Source organism: Glandiceps talaboti, chromosome 16 (assembly GCF_964340395.1).
Source record: "Glandiceps talaboti chromosome 16, keGlaTala1.1, whole genome shotgun sequence".
Lineage (NCBI taxonomy): Eukaryota > Metazoa > Hemichordata > Enteropneusta > Spengelidae > Glandiceps > Glandiceps talaboti.
In genome coordinates this window covers 12,437,514-12,457,438 of record NC_135564.1, presented here as the reverse complement: position 1 = coordinate 12,457,438, position 19,925 = coordinate 12,437,514, and the positions used below count along the sequence as shown (strand labels likewise).

At 34.3% G+C, this 19,925-nt stretch overlaps 1 protein-coding gene across 1 annotated transcript in view; it reads left to right on the top strand.

The window, feature by feature from the left end:
* Nucleotides 1–19,654, top strand: part of LOC144447118 (uncharacterized) — a 47,959-nt gene extending 28,305 nt beyond the window's left edge. Inside the window, exons 35-56 of the mRNA XM_078137024.1 lie at nucleotides 371–493; nucleotides 724–888; nucleotides 1,945–2,079; nucleotides 2,857–2,979; nucleotides 3,894–4,022; nucleotides 4,345–4,470; nucleotides 5,372–5,494; nucleotides 7,507–7,644; nucleotides 7,910–8,032; nucleotides 8,745–8,867; nucleotides 9,344–9,595; nucleotides 10,383–10,520; nucleotides 11,663–11,794; nucleotides 15,023–15,145; nucleotides 15,632–15,762; nucleotides 16,050–16,290; nucleotides 16,692–16,829; nucleotides 17,252–17,389; nucleotides 17,816–17,946; nucleotides 18,246–18,480; nucleotides 18,797–18,967; nucleotides 19,344–19,654. Of these exons, the coding sequence (XP_077993150.1) occupies nucleotides 371–493; nucleotides 724–888; nucleotides 1,945–2,079; nucleotides 2,857–2,979; nucleotides 3,894–4,022; nucleotides 4,345–4,470; nucleotides 5,372–5,494; nucleotides 7,507–7,644; nucleotides 7,910–8,032; nucleotides 8,745–8,867; nucleotides 9,344–9,595; nucleotides 10,383–10,520; nucleotides 11,663–11,794; nucleotides 15,023–15,145; nucleotides 15,632–15,762; nucleotides 16,050–16,290; nucleotides 16,692–16,829; nucleotides 17,252–17,389; nucleotides 17,816–17,946; nucleotides 18,246–18,480; nucleotides 18,797–18,967; nucleotides 19,344–19,654 (3,449 nt within the window). The remainder of the gene's footprint in view (nucleotides 1–370; nucleotides 494–723; nucleotides 889–1,944; nucleotides 2,080–2,856; nucleotides 2,980–3,893; nucleotides 4,023–4,344; nucleotides 4,471–5,371; nucleotides 5,495–7,506; nucleotides 7,645–7,909; nucleotides 8,033–8,744; nucleotides 8,868–9,343; nucleotides 9,596–10,382; nucleotides 10,521–11,662; nucleotides 11,795–15,022; nucleotides 15,146–15,631; nucleotides 15,763–16,049; nucleotides 16,291–16,691; nucleotides 16,830–17,251; nucleotides 17,390–17,815; nucleotides 17,947–18,245; nucleotides 18,481–18,796; nucleotides 18,968–19,343) is intronic.
* Nucleotides 19,655–19,925: the final 271 nt, after the last annotated feature.

Here is a 19,925-nt window from a genome sequence, read left to right as displayed (position 1 = left end):
GTGTTAATGCACAGCTGGCGACAAGTCTCGCCGTGTTTGTCAATAAAGAAAACAACACTTTAATGTATCCATTCATGCGAATTGGATGACCACTGCACCTGAAATAGAGCCTAGCCCACATAAAGTGTTGTGATTTCTACCTTAGACAACTTCAACTTCAAAAGGATCTATGAAGTCAAGTACATCGAACTGTTCATGTAGTTTAATTTATTTATGTTTATGTGATTTTATTTCAATGTGCTGATTCACTTTTAATTGGGGAGGGGGGGGGGTCGTCAAGTTACAATCGTAGCACTGTGGATGACACAGGGTAAATCTTAACAAGCTATAAACTATTGACTTAATTTCTTCTGGGATTTCTCATTTACAGATATCAACGAATGTCTCGATGAAGTTGAATGTCATGACACCCGAGCCAATTGCATTAATGAAATTGGTAGCTATCGATGTGATTGTCGAATTGGTTACACAGGAGATGGTGTCGACTGTGATGGTAAGTCAGTCACTTTAAGATAGAAGGGATATCGGAGGCATGTCGCTGCATAGTATAAAGTGTTAATATAATGTAATGCCTTAGCTAATTAACATGTTGACAAACCTTTAACTGGTTTGGAATTGTATATGCTTTCTTCATCAACACCATCGTACATTCTTTAAACGCAAATGTTCTGAATTTTACAATCCCATCAAATAATTAATTAACCACTATATATCTGTTTGTAGATATTGATGAATGTGATGAGGACATTGATAAATGTGATGAGGCCATTCATGACTGTGATGAGCACTTTCATGAATGTGAACACAATTGTGAAAATCATGATGGTGGTTACAGTTGTTTCTGTTGGTCTGGATACCAATTACAGCCTGATGGACTGTTATGTCAAGGTAAATTATAAAGTTTAGATGTTATTCCCCAATGGTTTTCTTCGTTCAGGCAAGGAAAATACGAGTGACCTAAGGGGCCTTTGTCACTACCGATCACTCGAAAATTAGTGACAACCCATGAGTATGTACCTGCTGAATGAAGGAAAATATTGGAGAATAACAGAATTATACCAGCACCACTAACATGAAAGAGCTATCGGGGAAAGCAATGGCAATTCTTAACGTGTTGACTCACTATTATTCCAAACACAGCAGAACCTGTAACATAGACATACATTGTCATTTACGCGTGTTCCCGTGAAGTAGAACGACCAGAATATATATAAGGAAAGAAGACGAGTATGTTATTACATCATGGATTTACACTACGTTTGTATATATTGCTGTCAAAGCTGATTGGGCACTCTACATGGCGAAAGAAGAATGAAATTATATATATATATATATATATATATATATATATATATATATATATATATATATATATATATATATATATATATATATATATATATATATATATATATATATTATTGGTGATGTTCCAAATATTGCAATCCATGTCACAACTGATGCTAATGTTATTATTTGTATCATGTGTAGCTAAAGTCTGAAAACTTTGTAATATGTACGCAGTGTTCTCAGCTTTTAATTAGAAAATGCCAATTTTTAGTTTCAGTTTTACCATTTGATTATAATGGATGCATTTCCGTGTTGAAATATAGTTCATACATGGCCATTTGCTAAATTGTTGGGCAACAAATAGATAAACATTTATATATAAATAATATTGATTTGGAACATTTTAGCAAATCCATACTAAATTCTGTTTATTAAAAGACAATAAGGGGAAGAATATCTAATCCACTTCAAAATGTTAGTTTCTCTCCAGGTTTCTGCATAAACTCAAACTCGCTTGTGGCCAGTTATGGTGTGATATACTGAATGTCTTTTAGTGACAGCCTGTGCAAGTGTCTTATGTTATTATCTCCCCTGATTAACAATATTTATATGATGCTAAATATGTAATTTTTACAAACTGTATGTTTATTACAGATATTGATGAATGTGACCTGAATATAGATGACTGTGAACAAGAGTGTATAAATAGAAGTCCAAATGAAACATATCAACAAGGATACACATGTGAATGTTATGCAGGCTTTCAGCTTGTAGATGATAGATGTGAATGTAAGTGTCTACCTTCAAGTTGATATATTTGTTTTTCAATTTATTTATACATTATTCCCCCTCATGGTAAAATTATCACAAATATTTTGTATTTTTGTAAAGGTCAACCAACAGTCATTGTTCATATTTACTGCTCAGCATGATATCAAATTGTCAGAGTCACAGCCTACAATTGTTTTTGTGTGAATGTATCATGTAGTTAAAAGTTGAAATTTAAAATCATGTGATAAACGAAATCTGGAATCTGAAATTGTGAACAGGGTGTGGATGGGTAATTTCACAAGCATAACGTAACTACTAACTATTGTTATGGACGATAATTTAATATGAATTAACATTGCCAAATTTCGATCAACTTATTAAAGGGCCATGAACAATTGTCCATTGGAATTAATAATTTAAATTAAATGTAAATAAATTACTACCTTAGTGAAATTGATAAATTGTTAGAACAGTCCCATTCTCGCAAACCAGAGCTGATATTTCTTCCAAGACACTTGGTCGTTCCGTAAAAGACTCTGTGGTTTACGACGATGAAATAGTCCCTGTAGTCATAGATAATGTCAAACATGACACGCTTTGCCAGTATTTGTATGATTGGTTTGCATTAGAAATAGACAAAACAAAATATTCAATGCAGTGCAGTGCTTATAAATGTTCCATTGCAATTGCCAAGCACCTTCGTAAGTGTTCATTTTAAATTATGTGGTGAATGATGTAGATTATTCAATTATTATACTGTACATAATGGATGGATGATATTCTACTTCATTACAGCAATTGTTGATTGTTCAACTACAACTTGTATTAATGGTTTATGCTATGTCGATGTGACTGAAGAGAAATGTACCTGTAATTCTGGTTATCAGTTTGAAGAGGGTAGTGATACAGATTGTGAAGGTAGGTTAATCTCTCTCTCTCTCTCTCTCTCTCTCTCTCTCTCTCTCTCTCTCTCTCTCTCTCTCTCTCTCTCTCTCTCTCTCTCTCTCTCTCTCTCTCTCTCTCTCTCCCCTATTTCGAACATTCAAACCTCAGTAGCTGTCGTGTACCTTGTAATTTGTAAATAGCATTATGAGGCAGTCAATGGCCAAGCGAATTTGTGCTGCTGCCAAAATATCTCTATATAAGTTAAATTGTAGGTACATTGTAATATAGGCATACAGTTGTATGTATGAGAGTACAATAGAGGTACTGAAGATAATTTTCAAGCACTCGATGGCTTAACTAAATGCCTCCTACATGTCCTTATTTCAACTAACATCCCCTCCCACACCCTCTCCACTAAAGTCCTGCTGACTAAGTATTTCCAAGTACAGGTTACAGCCCAATGTGAGACCTTTTCCGCAAAGCTGACATCTATTTGTAAAGAACTCTCTCTGAATGTTATGTGTGGGCGCTGAAGTTGATTTCCATTGTTAGTTTAATGTAGTGTACAATATTGTACGTTTCTGAAGTGAAGCGGGGAGTACTATATAAATAGCGCATTGAAATATGTGTAGCCGGGAGGGGGCTACGAAATTTTTGGGTTCATTTCGGGGGTGGGGTGACATATTTTGAGAGTACGAAGGAGGGAGGTGCTGTGATAGATTTTTTGACCACAAGAAAATCTCCCTGGGCCCCCACTGCCGTACATTCTGACCCCTGCCGCCTTACACCTATTCAAGCAATCTTTGTTGAAGGTGATAGAGAAATAGCTGAGATTCTTCATGATTAAGATCATTATCTTACAATCATGAGTCACGTGTTTACTTACCGACATTTACTGTATATAGATGATTATTCTATAACCACCACATTCCTCATTATTACCTCAGATATCAATGAATGTATTGATGGAAGTCACCAGTGTGGCGTGAACAGTAACTGTACAAACACCGTACCTGGTTATAATTGTACATGTGATTCTGGATATCAACTTGCAGATGACCAGAGGACTTGTCAAGGTATATACAGTGTTCAAGTTGACTTTCTAAATTTCTATCTATATTACATTTAAAATATATTTCAATACTGCTATACACTGAAGGCATACTATTTTTCATCATCAGTAACTTTTTTGTTGTGAAAGTAATGTTTCTCTAAATATATGAATACAAACGAACGTATACATTATCAAGGGAAAAACTAATTCATCACTCCTATAAAAGCTCGTATAACTCTTACATTAGGAATATAATCACAGTCTGTCTTTCTGTGCGCACGTGTGTGTGTGTTCTCTAATATATGTAGGTAATGCGACTTTCACCAACCACAAATCTCTTCCAGATATTAATGAGTGTAATGACGACACAGACAATAACTGCAAAGAGTTTGAAACATGTACTAATACACCTGGTGATTATGAGTGTCACTGTTTATCAGGATATAAATGGAATAACATAACATGTGAAGGTATGTTTAGGTTGTCTACTTTTATCCTCGGAACATCGATATATATTATAGTAGAACAAAACACAGAAATGTGTCAAAGGTACCACGGTGTACAGAAATATCAGTGTATATTGAAGTCGGTGAAAGTTCATCTAGTTGCATAATGTCAACACACGACGTGCTTCATTACAGGATGTTTACAAAAAGTTGACGAAATTGTTATATTTCTCGAAATCAACTTATATATAATAATATCGCCCATTGTACATTAACTTTTATTTTAGTAATTTCGGAACCAGATTTGGACACCATACACTGTTTTAACCTGTTTACTGTAAGTTTGAAAGATGTTGTATTTAATTACCATACAAGAGATTGGTTGCAGCACAACTGATCATCTTTGAATTACAGCTTGTCCAATACCCCCAAAATGCTTTGCGAGCTTTTAGTGATTTCAATACACCTGGTTTAAAGCGTGACAGTCGTCTTATACATATACGTACCTTTGGATCGAACACCTAAACAGAAACGAGGGAAGCTCAAACAAAAACTTTCTTTTGGAGCAGTCAGCCGCAATATAGGGGTCAAGCAGTGTTTCACAACAAATAACTAGCATTGCATTCGGAGTATATATCGAATTTGTCGAATAGAATTTCAATAATAATACATTGCATATACTTTATCCTGTGAAGGGAAATTTGGAAACTGTTTGCAGGTCAATAAGAAATTGGCAACCTTATTGTATTTACGTTTTATTAATACGAATGTATTGATAAAACCCTAGAAGATATCCTTGCTATATAACCATTCTGAACGACCACATACCTTTATCATGACATCATTGTTGTCATTAACACTGACATGGCCATAATGCATCTAATTACACTGACCTTACACACTGCTTTTACATGTTCTATTTCAGATATAGATGAATGTTCAGATAATTCACATGCCTGCAATACTTATGCTGATTGTATAAATACACCTGGTTCATACAGATGTGAATGTACAGAAGGTTTTGCAGGAGATGGATTCAAATGTGATGGTAAGCTCTAAACACATATCAATTGTATTCCATGGTATACAGGGACAATGTTGGAACATAGATGTTTTCAATAAAGCAATACCCTTTTAAACATAAATGTTTACGTAAACATGCAGACTGTGCATTTTCCGCGAGTAACAGTAGTCATGAAAGTATCCTTCATTTGAAGATAGCAAGTCGCAATTATAATGTGAGCGAGTGAAACTAAAAAAAAGACGGAAAAAGTCGCCTGCTATGCTGCATGCAGTGACTCCGAAGATGCGCTCGATCTCACTTACATCTTGTTCCTTATATTAAAACATTTCATACTGATAAAACGGCAGATCTCTTTTTGGAATATTTGGTGGCCCTGAAAAACTATTAAACTAGGTACGCAGTTTAAGATCCACTATTTGAAGATATTTCTTTCAATAATTGTGTTTGACATTGTCTTTGGTTAAAATGTTATAATTATCTCATTGCACGCTGACACTAGCGTTATTCCGCAATTCATTTTGAAGCAACAATTTGCTATGGAAAGAATGGCCTTGAATTTGTATTCAGAGCTGTACCTTCGACATCAAAATCCAAACTTCAATTTCCATTATAATGATAATGACAAGGAGAATTCATTGAGTTCACCTTGGGTTCCGACATAAACGAAGCCATAACAGTTTTGAGAGTTGGGTAAAAAAATGATTATTTTGTTGTGTTACTTATTTGAGAAAGCACCATCCATTTTTTTTACTTTGAATGTGACATCTTTTCGGCAACTACTTTGAAAGATACGACATTAGGCCAGAAAAAAGAAGAAGCTGTTCAACCTACCCATATGCTTTTTTCTGGTGATGGGCAATATATTCTCTGCGGGCTTTGCATTTTTTTTTTCAAAATTAAGGAGATCTCTTTATATTTTCTGAATAGGACATGTAACAATATACATTTGAGTCTATTCCAAATAATATAATATCTTATACAGTGGTTTACTTGGCTCTGATGTGGCATACAAGCATGAATTGAGATTAACTATCCAATGTGCACTAAAAAGAATTGAACAAAAGTTTACGACCATTGGGCCATCAAAAGTCCGAAAGTCTTGAAATGTTTTGCTCTTTTTCGGAATTTTTTGGAACCAAATTAAACTTCAGGATAAGTCATTTACCATGTGCACATCCGCATAATATCTTTCAGCTATATCTAATATGTAGTGCATAGCATAATTGTTTCAATTCTGGTATTTTATTATGTCTATAGTTTGATATTTTATGCCTCTAAATGGCCTCCTACACTGTCTAAATTTTTTTTCACCTTGGAGTTGTCTCCTTAATTCCAATGCATCATTTACCATATGCTTTTATATCTCAAATGTAGTGTAGGTGACAGAAGGGGTGGCTAAAATAATGCTTGAGTTTCAATTGGCGGGGCTTAACATTTTATGAGAAGAGAGGGTGAGAGGAACTATACCATTTTTAACCGTAAATTGTATACATTTCCTAACTGTAGCTATGCAGACAAATTGCATTAGATTGTATCAAGATGACTGAATAAGTTCTATCTAAACTCGACCTGAAATATTTTGCTATCATTATATATGGTTTGTTTTATCCTTGTCAAGCATTGTGAAAAAATGAAATCGACCTACTTACCCAATGTGATGAGTTAGGTTACCTTACATATGATATTTAATTGCGTATGCTTAAAAATATATTATGTAAATTACATGCACATTTATGTAAATTGGCAATTAAATGCAAGATTGCACCAAGACAAAGTCCTGCCCCCTTGGCAATTTGGTCAGGCTACGGCCCTAGATTCTCACCAGAATTATTTCTTTCCACGTTTTCCCATTCTATGTTTACTTTCACTGAGCATGTGAAACTTCTCTCTTGAACTTACGGTGCAATTTTATGATGGGATTTTAGTCAATTACACATCATTTGGCATCGGATAACAATGAAACATGCTATCCAATGACCACTTGCAACAACTTTGTCTTTGTTGTAGATTTAATCACTGTATAATTTATGTTTCAGATGTCAATGAATGCACCCAAGTAGAAGATGCATGTCCTGATAATTCTAGATGCGATAATTACTTTCGGTCTTATGAGTGTACTTGCAATGAAGGCTATTATAGTGTACAGGGTGAAGACTTGTCCATAACCTGTGAAAGTAAGTACAGTGCCTGATGAGCCAGAAGCTACTAAATACAAATTGAAAAAAATGTTTACTTGGTCTTCATCCAGGTTATCATTAATGAGTTTATACCAACCAGATTTGACATTTTTCTTGCATTGTCCAACAGTCCTATAACAGACTTGTACATTCAATGAATTCATGGTCTTGTTATACTGGCATGTGTAACCAGCCTCTTAATTTGCCAGGCGTTAATTAGATAATCATTTGTTATAATTGTTGTCTATGTGAAAATGTTTAGATATTGACGAGTGTGGAACAGGAAGTCATGAATGTGCCAAAGATGCAACCTGCGCTGACACAGTGGGATCATACACCTGTGAATGTAAGGAAGGTTATACAGGAGATGGGCGTAATTGTATTGGTAAGTACTCACGAACACATAGTACAGTTGTTTATGGCATTATACAGCAAGAAACTTAATTTGTATTTGAAGAGCACACCTTGGAACGTGCAATTAATATTTCTGGCAACATATATTTTCCACACAAAAATTACTTTAATAAAGTCGGAACAGCCAAGTGTATTATAATGTATGCTCTGAGTAACCAATGGACTTGCATGACCAAAGATCGCCTTAAAATTAACTTTACAGATTTGTATTCAAGCAGTTTGTTTGGTTAACATTCTTTATCATTAATACACTGATATTGGTAATGAATTGCTTTACATAAAGCACATAATAACACAAAAAATAAGTAATTTGTGATATTATGCTACAAATAGCACAATATGATATAATGCAAATTACAATGTCGTCTAATATCTGCAAAAGTTTAGAAATTGTTAAAAAATATATTTCCTTCGTACAGGTAGCGAAAATGAGACAAATAATATATTGTATTTACTTTGAAATTCTCATCCTAAGCTTTAGATACATATTTGCACAAACTGAGCAAGATATCTAAGTTAGCCGTATTTATTAAAGTTTTAAACTTATTGTAATTGGGTTGGGTATGTCCACTGTTAGCTAACAATTGATATATAATTTGGCACTGACACACGACATAGAAATTATATGGTAAATTACCAATTGTAATGTTTCTTTTGTGTACATTATGTATTGATGTCATCAGATATTGATGAGTGTCGATCTGGTGAAGCTAATTGTCATAGTAGAGCTGACTGTAAGAATACTGAAGGATCTTATCTCTGTACTTGTCAGTCTGGATATCGGGGTGATGGATTTAATTGTGCAAGTAAGTCATTGTGGTCCTTTTCAAATATATTCACAAATATATTCGGACAAGGAAGCACAATTCTGACAACGAGGCCTAGAGGAGGAAGAAGGACGTTTTAGCCACAGTAACTGAATATGGTCGGAAATGGTGACATTCAGTATATTTAAAATAATCAATATATCATATTTATAAAGTACACGTAATTTGTTTACTGTCTCCAAACTTAAGTTTCCAAGGATTATTCTCATGAATTTTCCAAAAAACGTAATTATTTTCTTATCTTGTGGAAAGTAATGGGAAGTTTATCTTCTAACCCAATGGATAGGTAGGTTTTATGAGATAGTATAGATGTGGTCATTGTGGCAGAGACGGTATTAGTATTTACAATGGTTTATGCAAAATACTAAATAAACATGTTAGTTTTAAAAAAAAACTCTTCACCATATAATTATTCACGCGGCCATTTGAATTTCACTTTAACCCTTTTCTTTTAGATATTGATGAATGTTTTGAAGGTATCCATAACTGTGCAGAAGACACTGCAGACTGTACTGATCTAGAGGGTTCATATCAATGTACATGCAATGATGGTTACCGTGGTGATGGATTTTACTGTACTGACATTAATGAATGTGTTGAAAATTCAAATGACTGTACACAGAATGCAGACTGTATAAATACACCAGGATCATATGAATGTTATTGCAAAAATGGATATGAAGGTGATGCAACAAGGAATTGTGCAGGTAAAAATTTAGATTTTTTTTCAAAACTGAAGAAAACAAAACATTCATAAAAATCATTCATGAACTCCAACAGATATCCAACGTGTTTGACAAGAATATAAATACCATGAGCCATAGTTCGAAGGCAACACATTCTTAAAAATCAGTTCTTGTTTGAGCTCCAAAAATCACTGCATTTCCCCCGAAATTTTGTTAGCGTTTTTGTAAAAATTGTCATTAAATAGTGCAAATTAAGTTTTCTATATGTGGAGGTCGTTCTAGTTATGTACCGTCCTTCAACTTCATACATTCATAAGAGTATATGTAAGCCATACGTACTTTGCATGAAGATAGTATATTTGAGACCTTTTGACTACCAAACGTGTCTTTGTGATAAATCCAATGTGGTTATGAGGATTTTACCCGTCTATTCATAGCTATAGGTAATTAAGGATCTTAAATTCAACTTCCTTTGGTAATGTGGCTATTGAAATTTCTCTGTTCTGTTTCAACATTGAACTATTGAGAATCATGATACAGACAGGTCGAATACAATAAAATTACATTCTTTAATAGTAACTTTGATCAGAAGTTGATGAGAAGGTTTAATAGATAAAATACATAAAAATGAAGTTCAATAAAGTTGCATTTCCCAAATTGCTTTGTATTAACAGTTCCTTGTTGTCGATTGGAATAGATATATAGTTTCAAAATAAACAGTATCACGTTGACGCTAAACTTACGCATAATTGTATCTGATTTCTCAGTCTTTATCATCACCTATCCCATTTTTTTTCGTGCCATACAGACATCAATGAATGTGAAAGTGAGAATACATGCGATGCAAGAGCTACTTGTACTAATACTCAAGGTTCATACACTTGTACATGTGATCGAGGATTTCATGACAGTTCTCCACAAATACCAACTGGTCGCCTATGTGTTGGTAAGTATAGCTTAGTATTTTTTTTACATGCATGTATATCTTATTCTTGATGAGAATAAGCTGTGACTTGAACTTGAAGTTCATAGATCCTGTAATAATGAATGGTCCCATGAAATAGGTATGCTAAGACCTTAACACAATAATTGTTTAGTTCCGGTTACCCGACCCCACCTAGTTTTTCACTGTCGACCCTAATGTTTTCTTTTACGTATTAGAGAAAAAAATAATGAAATCGCAAAAACTGTGTGAAGTCTCACGAGAAATAGTGGATGCGGAAACTGACATCAACTTTAAAAAACTGTTCTTCCAATCTGTAATGGCTGAACATCTGGTAGTAATTAATAACACAGAGACCATTTGGAAAACAAGGGAAAACCCGGACTAATTCTCACACATGAAAAAAAGATGTAATAAAATAAAATATAAAATCTACCCATCCCACCTATTCTAAACTTGAGCGTAATCGGAACCACACATTTTTTATTAGGTCTAATAATACTCTTAACGAATGATCACGAGTTTAAACTTCGCAAATGCAATGAAACGCCGACGGGCGTTCACTGATCATACACATTACTTAAATGGGGTGCCCTGTAGAACTTTTGCAACAAGTTCATTGTACGTACTGGAAATTCTAAACAATTGAAACCATGAAACTGGCAAAAGTGATTACTACTTATATTAGCCGTGTAGCTTACATCAGGAACTGCTTCGACTTTGCACTACTCGTTAAAAACTTAAGATAGACATTGCATACGTTTACTAATATCTCGTGATCTGAGAATATCGAATCAATCGAACCAACAAGTATAAAACCAACAGACTTCAAGATGTATTCATTAAAGATTTTAAAAGTATTTTTTGAAGCTAGGTCATCAACTTATAATAGAGTCTTTGGGATTGCACGCCTTAGCTGGCCGAAATTGAGCATATCCCATATAACATTACAAAGCATCTCATTGATCAACCATTCTATTAAAGACTTTATGCTAAATATATTTTGTGTAATTTAACAATAACACATATAAAATATTAGTTTAAATACTAGTCGTGTTATCAAATAATTAATATTCTTAGTTTTTGAACTTTTTACATAAAAATATATAGGATAATAATAATAATCTTTAAAATGTTTTAATCAGATATTGACGAATGTTTAAATGGAATTGATCATTGTGATCCAGAAGGAGGTCTCTGTATAAATACTTATGGTTCCTATATGTGTGGATGTGAAAGTGGTTATACTAAGTCAGATATTGGTGCAGGTTGTACAGGTAAGTAATTTGTGTGCAAACTATTAATCATCGCTGCTCTATGATGCAGCTAGCTGTGAAATAGAAAAGACTATAAAGGTAAACTGTTTAGCTACATGTGTATATATTCAGATCGTTAATGTTAGCAAAATGATAAGCATTATGCAATCTTTCTACCAATTCAATTCAAATCAGAATTGAAATTATACCATAACATTTTGATAAGGGACCGGAAAGAATTTACGGCAGGGGGGGGGGGCGGGGGGAAAAATTGGGGGGGGGGCCATGAAAAAAATGGGAGGCTTGAAGGGGGGGGGGCATGAAAATTCTCATGGTTTGAAAGGGGGGGCCGCGAAATATTTTGTCAAATTAATATGTTAGAAAATTTAGCATTGCATGAGATAGCACTTGATATCGCCTTTAATATTGAATGTCTACACTTTCATTTATGTATTAAAATGGAAGTGTGTACGTTTGTATGTACCAATTTAGTGAAGCATAAAAACACTACTCAAGATTAATTTGATACACCCTGAATTACTCTTATATACTCCAAGTTGTTCACACACACACACACACACACACACTTACACACACATATGTATACATACATACATTTTAGCACTGTGGTAACAGGTTCAGTGTGTAATTACCATCAAGGATACATATATATATTATATTATGGTAATATACTAGCATAGGACCTGTAATTTATGTGATTAAAAAGTGACCTTTTGGTGAAAAATGTAAATACAAAAACGTCTGGCCAGATTAATTTAGATAGGTGTTTTATTTCTTTCCTTGACACTATTCTTGAGTTTCACTCTCAGACTCACTAGAGTCTGAAGATGTGAGGCAAGACTTGTCTTTCTTTCTTTCTATCTTAAACCAGTGAAATTAAACTATTTCCCTCCTCAGCATCATCAAATGCATCTATCTGTACTAAATATTGTAAAGCATTTTAATAGATGTCTGCGTGGTGTTAAGTGTTTTTTCATCAGTGACTTTGCACTAAAGCAATGGAGAGGTATATGAATACTCTAGTCAATATACATGGTTGGGACCAGTGATGGTAAGAATTCCACAACCTGTACCAGACCCGGACAGTCCAATGCACTATCTTCCAGTTCATAAGTGTCCAACTGTTGACAGTGAATGAAAGCAGAGAGAGGCAGATGACTGGCAACCCAGGTCAAATATCACAAGGAAATTCAGAAAGGGTGAATTGACAACCAAATAATAGGTGGAAGCATTTTCAAAATTATTTTATGTTGATTGCAAACATATTGAAGCATATGTTCAACACCTGCAAAACCTAAAGAATGTTCAAGACATGAGAATGCGTACAAGGTTAAGTCAGAAAAAGGAGAAGAAAATCAAGCCGTACCAGGACTATAATTGGCTTGACTTGTTGTGCATGGAAAGTTAAGCTCTCTTCAGGTTGCTGAATTAGACAAGTATACTTGAAATATCAGCAACTAATACATACATGGTAGGAAGGATGACAAGTTGAAAGCTGTTACATGTGATGTGTTAAGAAGAACTTCAAGAGAGCAACAGAAGTCAGTGATTGAAAAGAACACAGGTGATGAAAGTGAAGAGGAACTGTGTGACAGTGAAGAAGGAGATATTGTTTTAGAAGAAATTCGTAGTGATAGTGACACCGATACATCAAGTACTAGTGACAGTGACAGTGACAGTGACAGTGACAGTGACAGTGACAGTGACAGCGAATAAAATGAGTCTAGCCATCAAAAAGACCAGGATGTTCCCTTATTGTTCAAACTATATCAGGTAGACTGGCTGGATCATGGAAACTTGCCTTTATATAAATTCAAGATTATGAATAAAGGGATTGTATTGCAAAGGCTATTCATCATTGACACTGTACTTCAAGCTTAATGTGAATGGTTTAGAAAACTGTGAGTAATACTCATCTGATCACTGTACAGTGTATTGAATACAATTCTGAATTTGCTGTCCCCATCATGAAGACACAAATGCCTGACACTATAGGTTTAAATATGTATGGTTTTGGAACTGAAAGCATATTGATTACATCTAAGTATGCCACAACATTCTGAATTTCTTTGCACTTTCATGAAGTCACAAATGTCATGTGTATTGGTAATGCATTTGGTGTAGGAAAGTGAAAGCTATATTTGTCAGACCTCAGTGTGCATAAAATCCTTAGTTTGCTAGCACTTCATGACATCACAAATGTCTGACATTAGATAGTTATTGTATTATGAGTATAAATAGATATTTGAATACACTATGTAGGTGATGTGATGTCCTTAGATACTCCCCACAAATGTCTCCACTACAGTTTTTCACAAATCACGCATGTGAATGTGTGTTTACTCTGTGTCTGTGTTTCTGTGTATGTATCAGTGAATGACAGTTAAAACCACCACATCAAATGCCTTGGTATTAAGTGATGACTACTTATGGTGTCTAGTTGGGAAATAACCAAGATTATACCACATGTGTATGATTACATGTGTAGTCAAAATGTTTTGTTGTTTTTTTTATAAAAAACTTCCTCTACAACTACTAAGTTGTTTGGGCTGAAATAGTAACATAACAGTAGTACCAAAAGAAATATTACAGTTGTGCTACATTAACAAAAAAATTGTACTTTTTTTAGTTATTGTAGGGGGCAGGATATTGTGCACTTTTTTCTCTTTTTTTGGAGGGGGGGGGGCATGAAATTTTTATACTTTTGAAAGGGGGGGGGGCTGTGAAATTTTGGTCACAGTAGATGGGGGGGGGGGGCCAGGAAAAAAACCAAGTCAGAGATAATTTCTCCCCAGGCCCACCCCCTGCCGTAAATTCTGTCCGGTCCCTAATTAACAGAAGACCGTAATTTAACTAGTGTAGTGTAATGTAATGTAGTGTAGTGCAGTGCAGTGCAGTGCAGTGTAGTGTAGTGTAGTGTAGTGTAGCGTAGTGTAGCGTAGTGTAGCATAGTGTAGTGTAGTGTAGTGTAGTGTAGTGTAGTGTAGTGTACACATATGGTATAAGCAAAGACAAGGAAAATCTCTGTCTGTCTGTCTGTCTGTCTCTCTCTCTCATTCGTTCAATAAGTATTTGTATACATAACTAAATGTAACATTTTGGGGCAATACATATCAATTAATTTTGGTATATCTTTCAGCTCATAATGAAAATATTTGAACTGCACAAGATTGTAGATTATTCCTCATGGAAGGACAATCAACACCTGTTACCTCTTTTAACCAACAGATATCAATGAGTGTATCAGCAACCCATGTCCTTCAGACACTGACACACGTTGTTTGAATCAACCTGGTAACTATACATGTGAATGTGTTACTAACCATGTGATGATAAATGGGGTATGCAAAGGTAAGTGAAATATATTTCATTATGATATTGAGTATATTTTAAAGCATGCACTGTTTCTTTCCAGCAATTTAAAAATTAAAGTTGTCAGTATGCATGTTCCTACGTTGGTGAAGTAATGAATTTAATATGACGGAGTTAAAAGTCAGAGTCATAGTTAGTAGTTAAGATAAGAATACACATCGATTGCATCATTGTACGAGAACTACACTTTACCTACAACCGTGAAACACATTGAAACCAACGTAAATCAGGAAAGCCACAATTTGCTGCAGTTTATTTAAACACTAAACACTTGCACATACAGTATATCAATTCTGTTTTAGTTTCTTTGCTTATGTATACTTTACTCTTGGTGCTAAGGCATTTAATATTACTATTTATATTATTGATTATTTGGAATGTGGTTATACACAATGAAATTATGGAACTGACTGGTCTACATGCTATTTTACATATAAAATGTTATTTCATACATTCTATTTTCAGAGGCATTGACATTTAATTCCACCGTGGTGTTCATGGGAGGTGCTGGTGCAATTATTTGGACATACAATGAAGAACTTAGTGATCCATCCAATAAAGCTTATCATGAAAATAAAGTACAAATCCAGGAAGATGTAAGTTCACTGGGTTTGGAAAAATAACTATTGTAACCAAATAATGATAATAATAATCTTTATTTATACTTGATAGTTCTTTAAGCATATAAACACTTGTCTCTTAAGAAGTCCAGTGAGGGCCATCCCTCATGGGTTCAGTATTATGCTTCAAGTACACTGACAAGAATTACCCAACGATTGTTTTCAACCTGAGTTACTATGTATAATACTTACGTCATTCTGCAAGGGGTTGATATTTTCATTTAAAATGTGTGAATAGTTTGGATTCATCTTCTCTTTTACAGCTTGACGAAACATTCGGTAGAAGTAGCATAGCTGATGATTACATAGATAGTATAGTACTACAATTTGAAAACTATACTTCTGGTGAAGTCCTCGCTGTTTTCTATGTCAACACCAACCCTGATTCAGGTTTAGAATTTGACGACATTATTGATGCTTTCAAAGAAGCTACACCAGATACTGGTATTCTTGGAAGTAACATGTATGTTGTTTACACAGACACAATTACAGCTGATGCACCAGGTAAGATAGTCAGTCACTGCCAACATTTTGTAGACATCATAGTTTCTCATTATAGAATTACGTGAAAAGTGGTTATGTAAAACTGATCATGTTTCATTCCGAAGTGTACCCTTTTACAAATGCTTCAAACGATGATTTCAGATTTCACTGCTAAGATAACAGCCATGATTGTGATGTATACAATTACAGGTATCAACCACTGCTTAGATAATACCCATGATTTGTGATATATATGATTTCAGATATCAGCCACTGCTTAGATAACACCCATAATTGTGATAATATATACAATTTCAGATATCAAACACTTCTTAGGTAACACCCATGATTGTGATATATGCAATTGCAGATATCAACCACTGCTTAGATAACACTCATAATTGTGATATATGTGATTTCAGGTATCAACCACTGCTTAGATAACACCCATGATTGTGATATATACGCTACATGTAGTCATAAAGGGGATGATTTATATGATTGTACCTGTCTATCTGGTTTTACTACTAATGGCACTGGACTGTCTGGTGAATGTATTGGTAGGTACTGTTTAATCATTTGTAATTGTGGAACAAAGATTGAATATAACACACCATAATTCATTTATTTATATGCAGTAATTTACATTGTCCTTTTAACATTACACACACACACACACACACACACACACACACACACACACACACAACTTAAATCCTAATTTGATTCCATGGAAGAATAATTTATAAAACACATGATACAAGACTAAGTTTACATGGCTATCTCATTGTTTAGCATAGAGACTAAAGTTTTTAAACATGTACTTTCATAACGATAAATACAGTGTCCACTAACGTTGTTTTAGTTTAAATGACTGATTGTGAGTGGGTTTTTTTTATGATTGTTATTCATTGTACATATAAACTTAATCACGGTATGAAAAAAGAACATGTCCTTAGCATTCCTATTTTTTCTGACTTAGATATTGATGAGTGTCAAACGGATTCCATTTGTGGTGATATTACAACAACTGTTTGTATCAATCAACCTGGTACATATAATTGTAAATGTCGACCTGGATACTATGAGGAATCATCTAGAAATGATCTGTCCTGTAAAGGTAATTAATATTCGTATCAATCAAATGAGTCAGGTCCTAATATAGACATTGTGGATGAACTTTGGTATGAACTGTTTATTATTTTTATGTTGGATTGTGATATTTAAAGAGGTTTTGGTCATACTATTAGCTTCCAATCGAACTGCTTAGAATACAATACGTACTTAAATGTGTCCAGGAAAATTAGTATTGATACACTTATTTTCGGATTCAGGAAAGTTATTCTTTCTTTTACAGAGGCAGAGTTAACTGAAGGGGACTTTTACATCTTGGAGTTTCAAATTTTACTGAAATAGTGTTACAACTTCTCAAAAAAGTTACTACTATTTACATAAATAAATAAGTTCATTTGATTTTGATTCGGAAAATAGATTTTTTGTGATAATTATGTACACATGAAGAAGTAATCACTCGTTTCTTTTACAGCTGCAAAGCTGACTGAAGGTCGGTTTTACATCGTAGAGATAGATGGTACTGTACCTACTTACTACAGAGATGGTTACGATGACCCAGAGTCTGATAATTATAAATCACTTGAACGAGAAATAATACTAGCGGTGAGTCGTGATTCGTTTCGCTTAGATTGATAAATGTATAAGCAACCTGCAGTCATTGTTTGTCACTATACATTGATAAACTAGTACATATATACTTCAATACTTACATAATTGACATGCTATCCTGTTGATTTGTGCACTCTGCTCATTGTATGGTCAGCTGGTTATCATCTTACTGTTTTACCTTTATACTTATATGCTTAGTAAACTTAGGTTTTACATGTCTAATGAGTCAATTTAACATGTGTAAACATTTCATTGCTGCCTTCAATTACTTACACATGCTATTTGTGTACCAGATGAATGCAGTATATGGATATGATAAAATTACCAGAGAGCACTACCAAACTACACAACTACTTGGTTTCGGTCCTGGCAGTGTTATTGCTGAATATGTTTTGATTTTTGACGATGATGCAGACATAGATCACGATGTACTTGCCGATATACTGACCAATGAATTGGATGCAGAAGGGAACCTTGATAAGGGGCGATCAGTTTTGACAATACTTGAAGCGTCAGTTACATATAAAGGTAAACACAAAGGCTTGATCAAATTCAAAGTGGGTGATTGTATCTATGTTAATGTTACATATAAAAGTTCATAAAACAGTAGCGTACAATTAACATTTGTATTAGTGTGTGTGTGTGTGTGTGTGTGTGTGTGTGTGTGTGTGTGTTTTATGTTTCCTCGGATGCTTACCTTCCTTTCTAGGTTAACTGGACAAAGGTTCATCTGAACAAAGAACTGTGACATTAATTTATCTATATAACACTAGTATCTTTAGGACTTCAAGAGGTCATTGGCAAAATGTATATAAATAAACAATGCATTGTATCTACTTGACAGATTTCAAATCATGTGAGCATTCCGACTATAACGACTGTCATAAGTATGCTGAATGTGATGAAGAAAAACACGGCAAATTTACCTGTAAATGTGAAGATGAATACATAGATCCATTTGAAGATATATTACCAGGAAGAGTGTGTGAGAAGGAAGTAGAAGAGGAACCACCAGGTAAGCTTCATGTTCATGTTTAACACGTGACTCAAAATATGACACGGCTACTTGAAATAATACAAATAGTAAACAATAAATCATGATGATGTATCGTGTGTGTGAATGTGAATGTGGTAATACTTATAATATACAAGAAAACGTTCTCAGGGGGACGTAGGCTGAGATTCAGTGGTTTCTACTTGTAAGAAGATTGCAGTTTTATTTGTTCAATGACCTTCAGTAATATCCTAATATTATGCATTGCAATCGGTTAGATAGCCCATATGTGAAACAAATGAAAGGGAGAAAAATGACAATTCTGTCAATGTCATTAATAGGCCATTATTTATGCGTACGCTATAACGCGTTTCATTTTCCATCTCTATTTTTGCAGACTATAGAACCTTGATAATCATAGTAGTGGCTGTTTCCGGCTTTGTCCTGTTCATCATCATACTCGTCATAGCTATAGCTGTCAGCAAACATAGAAAGAAGAGCAATGGCGAAGAAGAACGTTACGATTATGTTTCAGCTAATCCTACCAGTGTAACATTAAGTGACGATACAGATGACCCTGCATACATTGAACTAGATGTATTGAGTAATATTGGTAGTACAGTTGGTTATAGTAGTCTTTATGCAGAAGATGGAAGACGAAGGGAACATTTTGGTTTCTATGAAAGACCAATGAATGACATTTACTAATGTAAAGTTGGTAAAAGTCAATTTATCACAATAACCAGGTCATATTACTTTACTGTGTATTATTTCGTCATGAGATTTTTATCGTTTTACAACCACTATCGCCGTACACAGAAATGTCTAATGTTATCTTTTAAATCGCATTTATGTATTGGTGGTTTTTTTTTCATTTCTTTGGTAGCTGTACTTGGACAGTGTATATAGCTGTTCATCGTTTTTACCTTCCGTAAGGAAGGTTATAATATACCGATGAAGTCTGTGTGTGCGCGTGCGC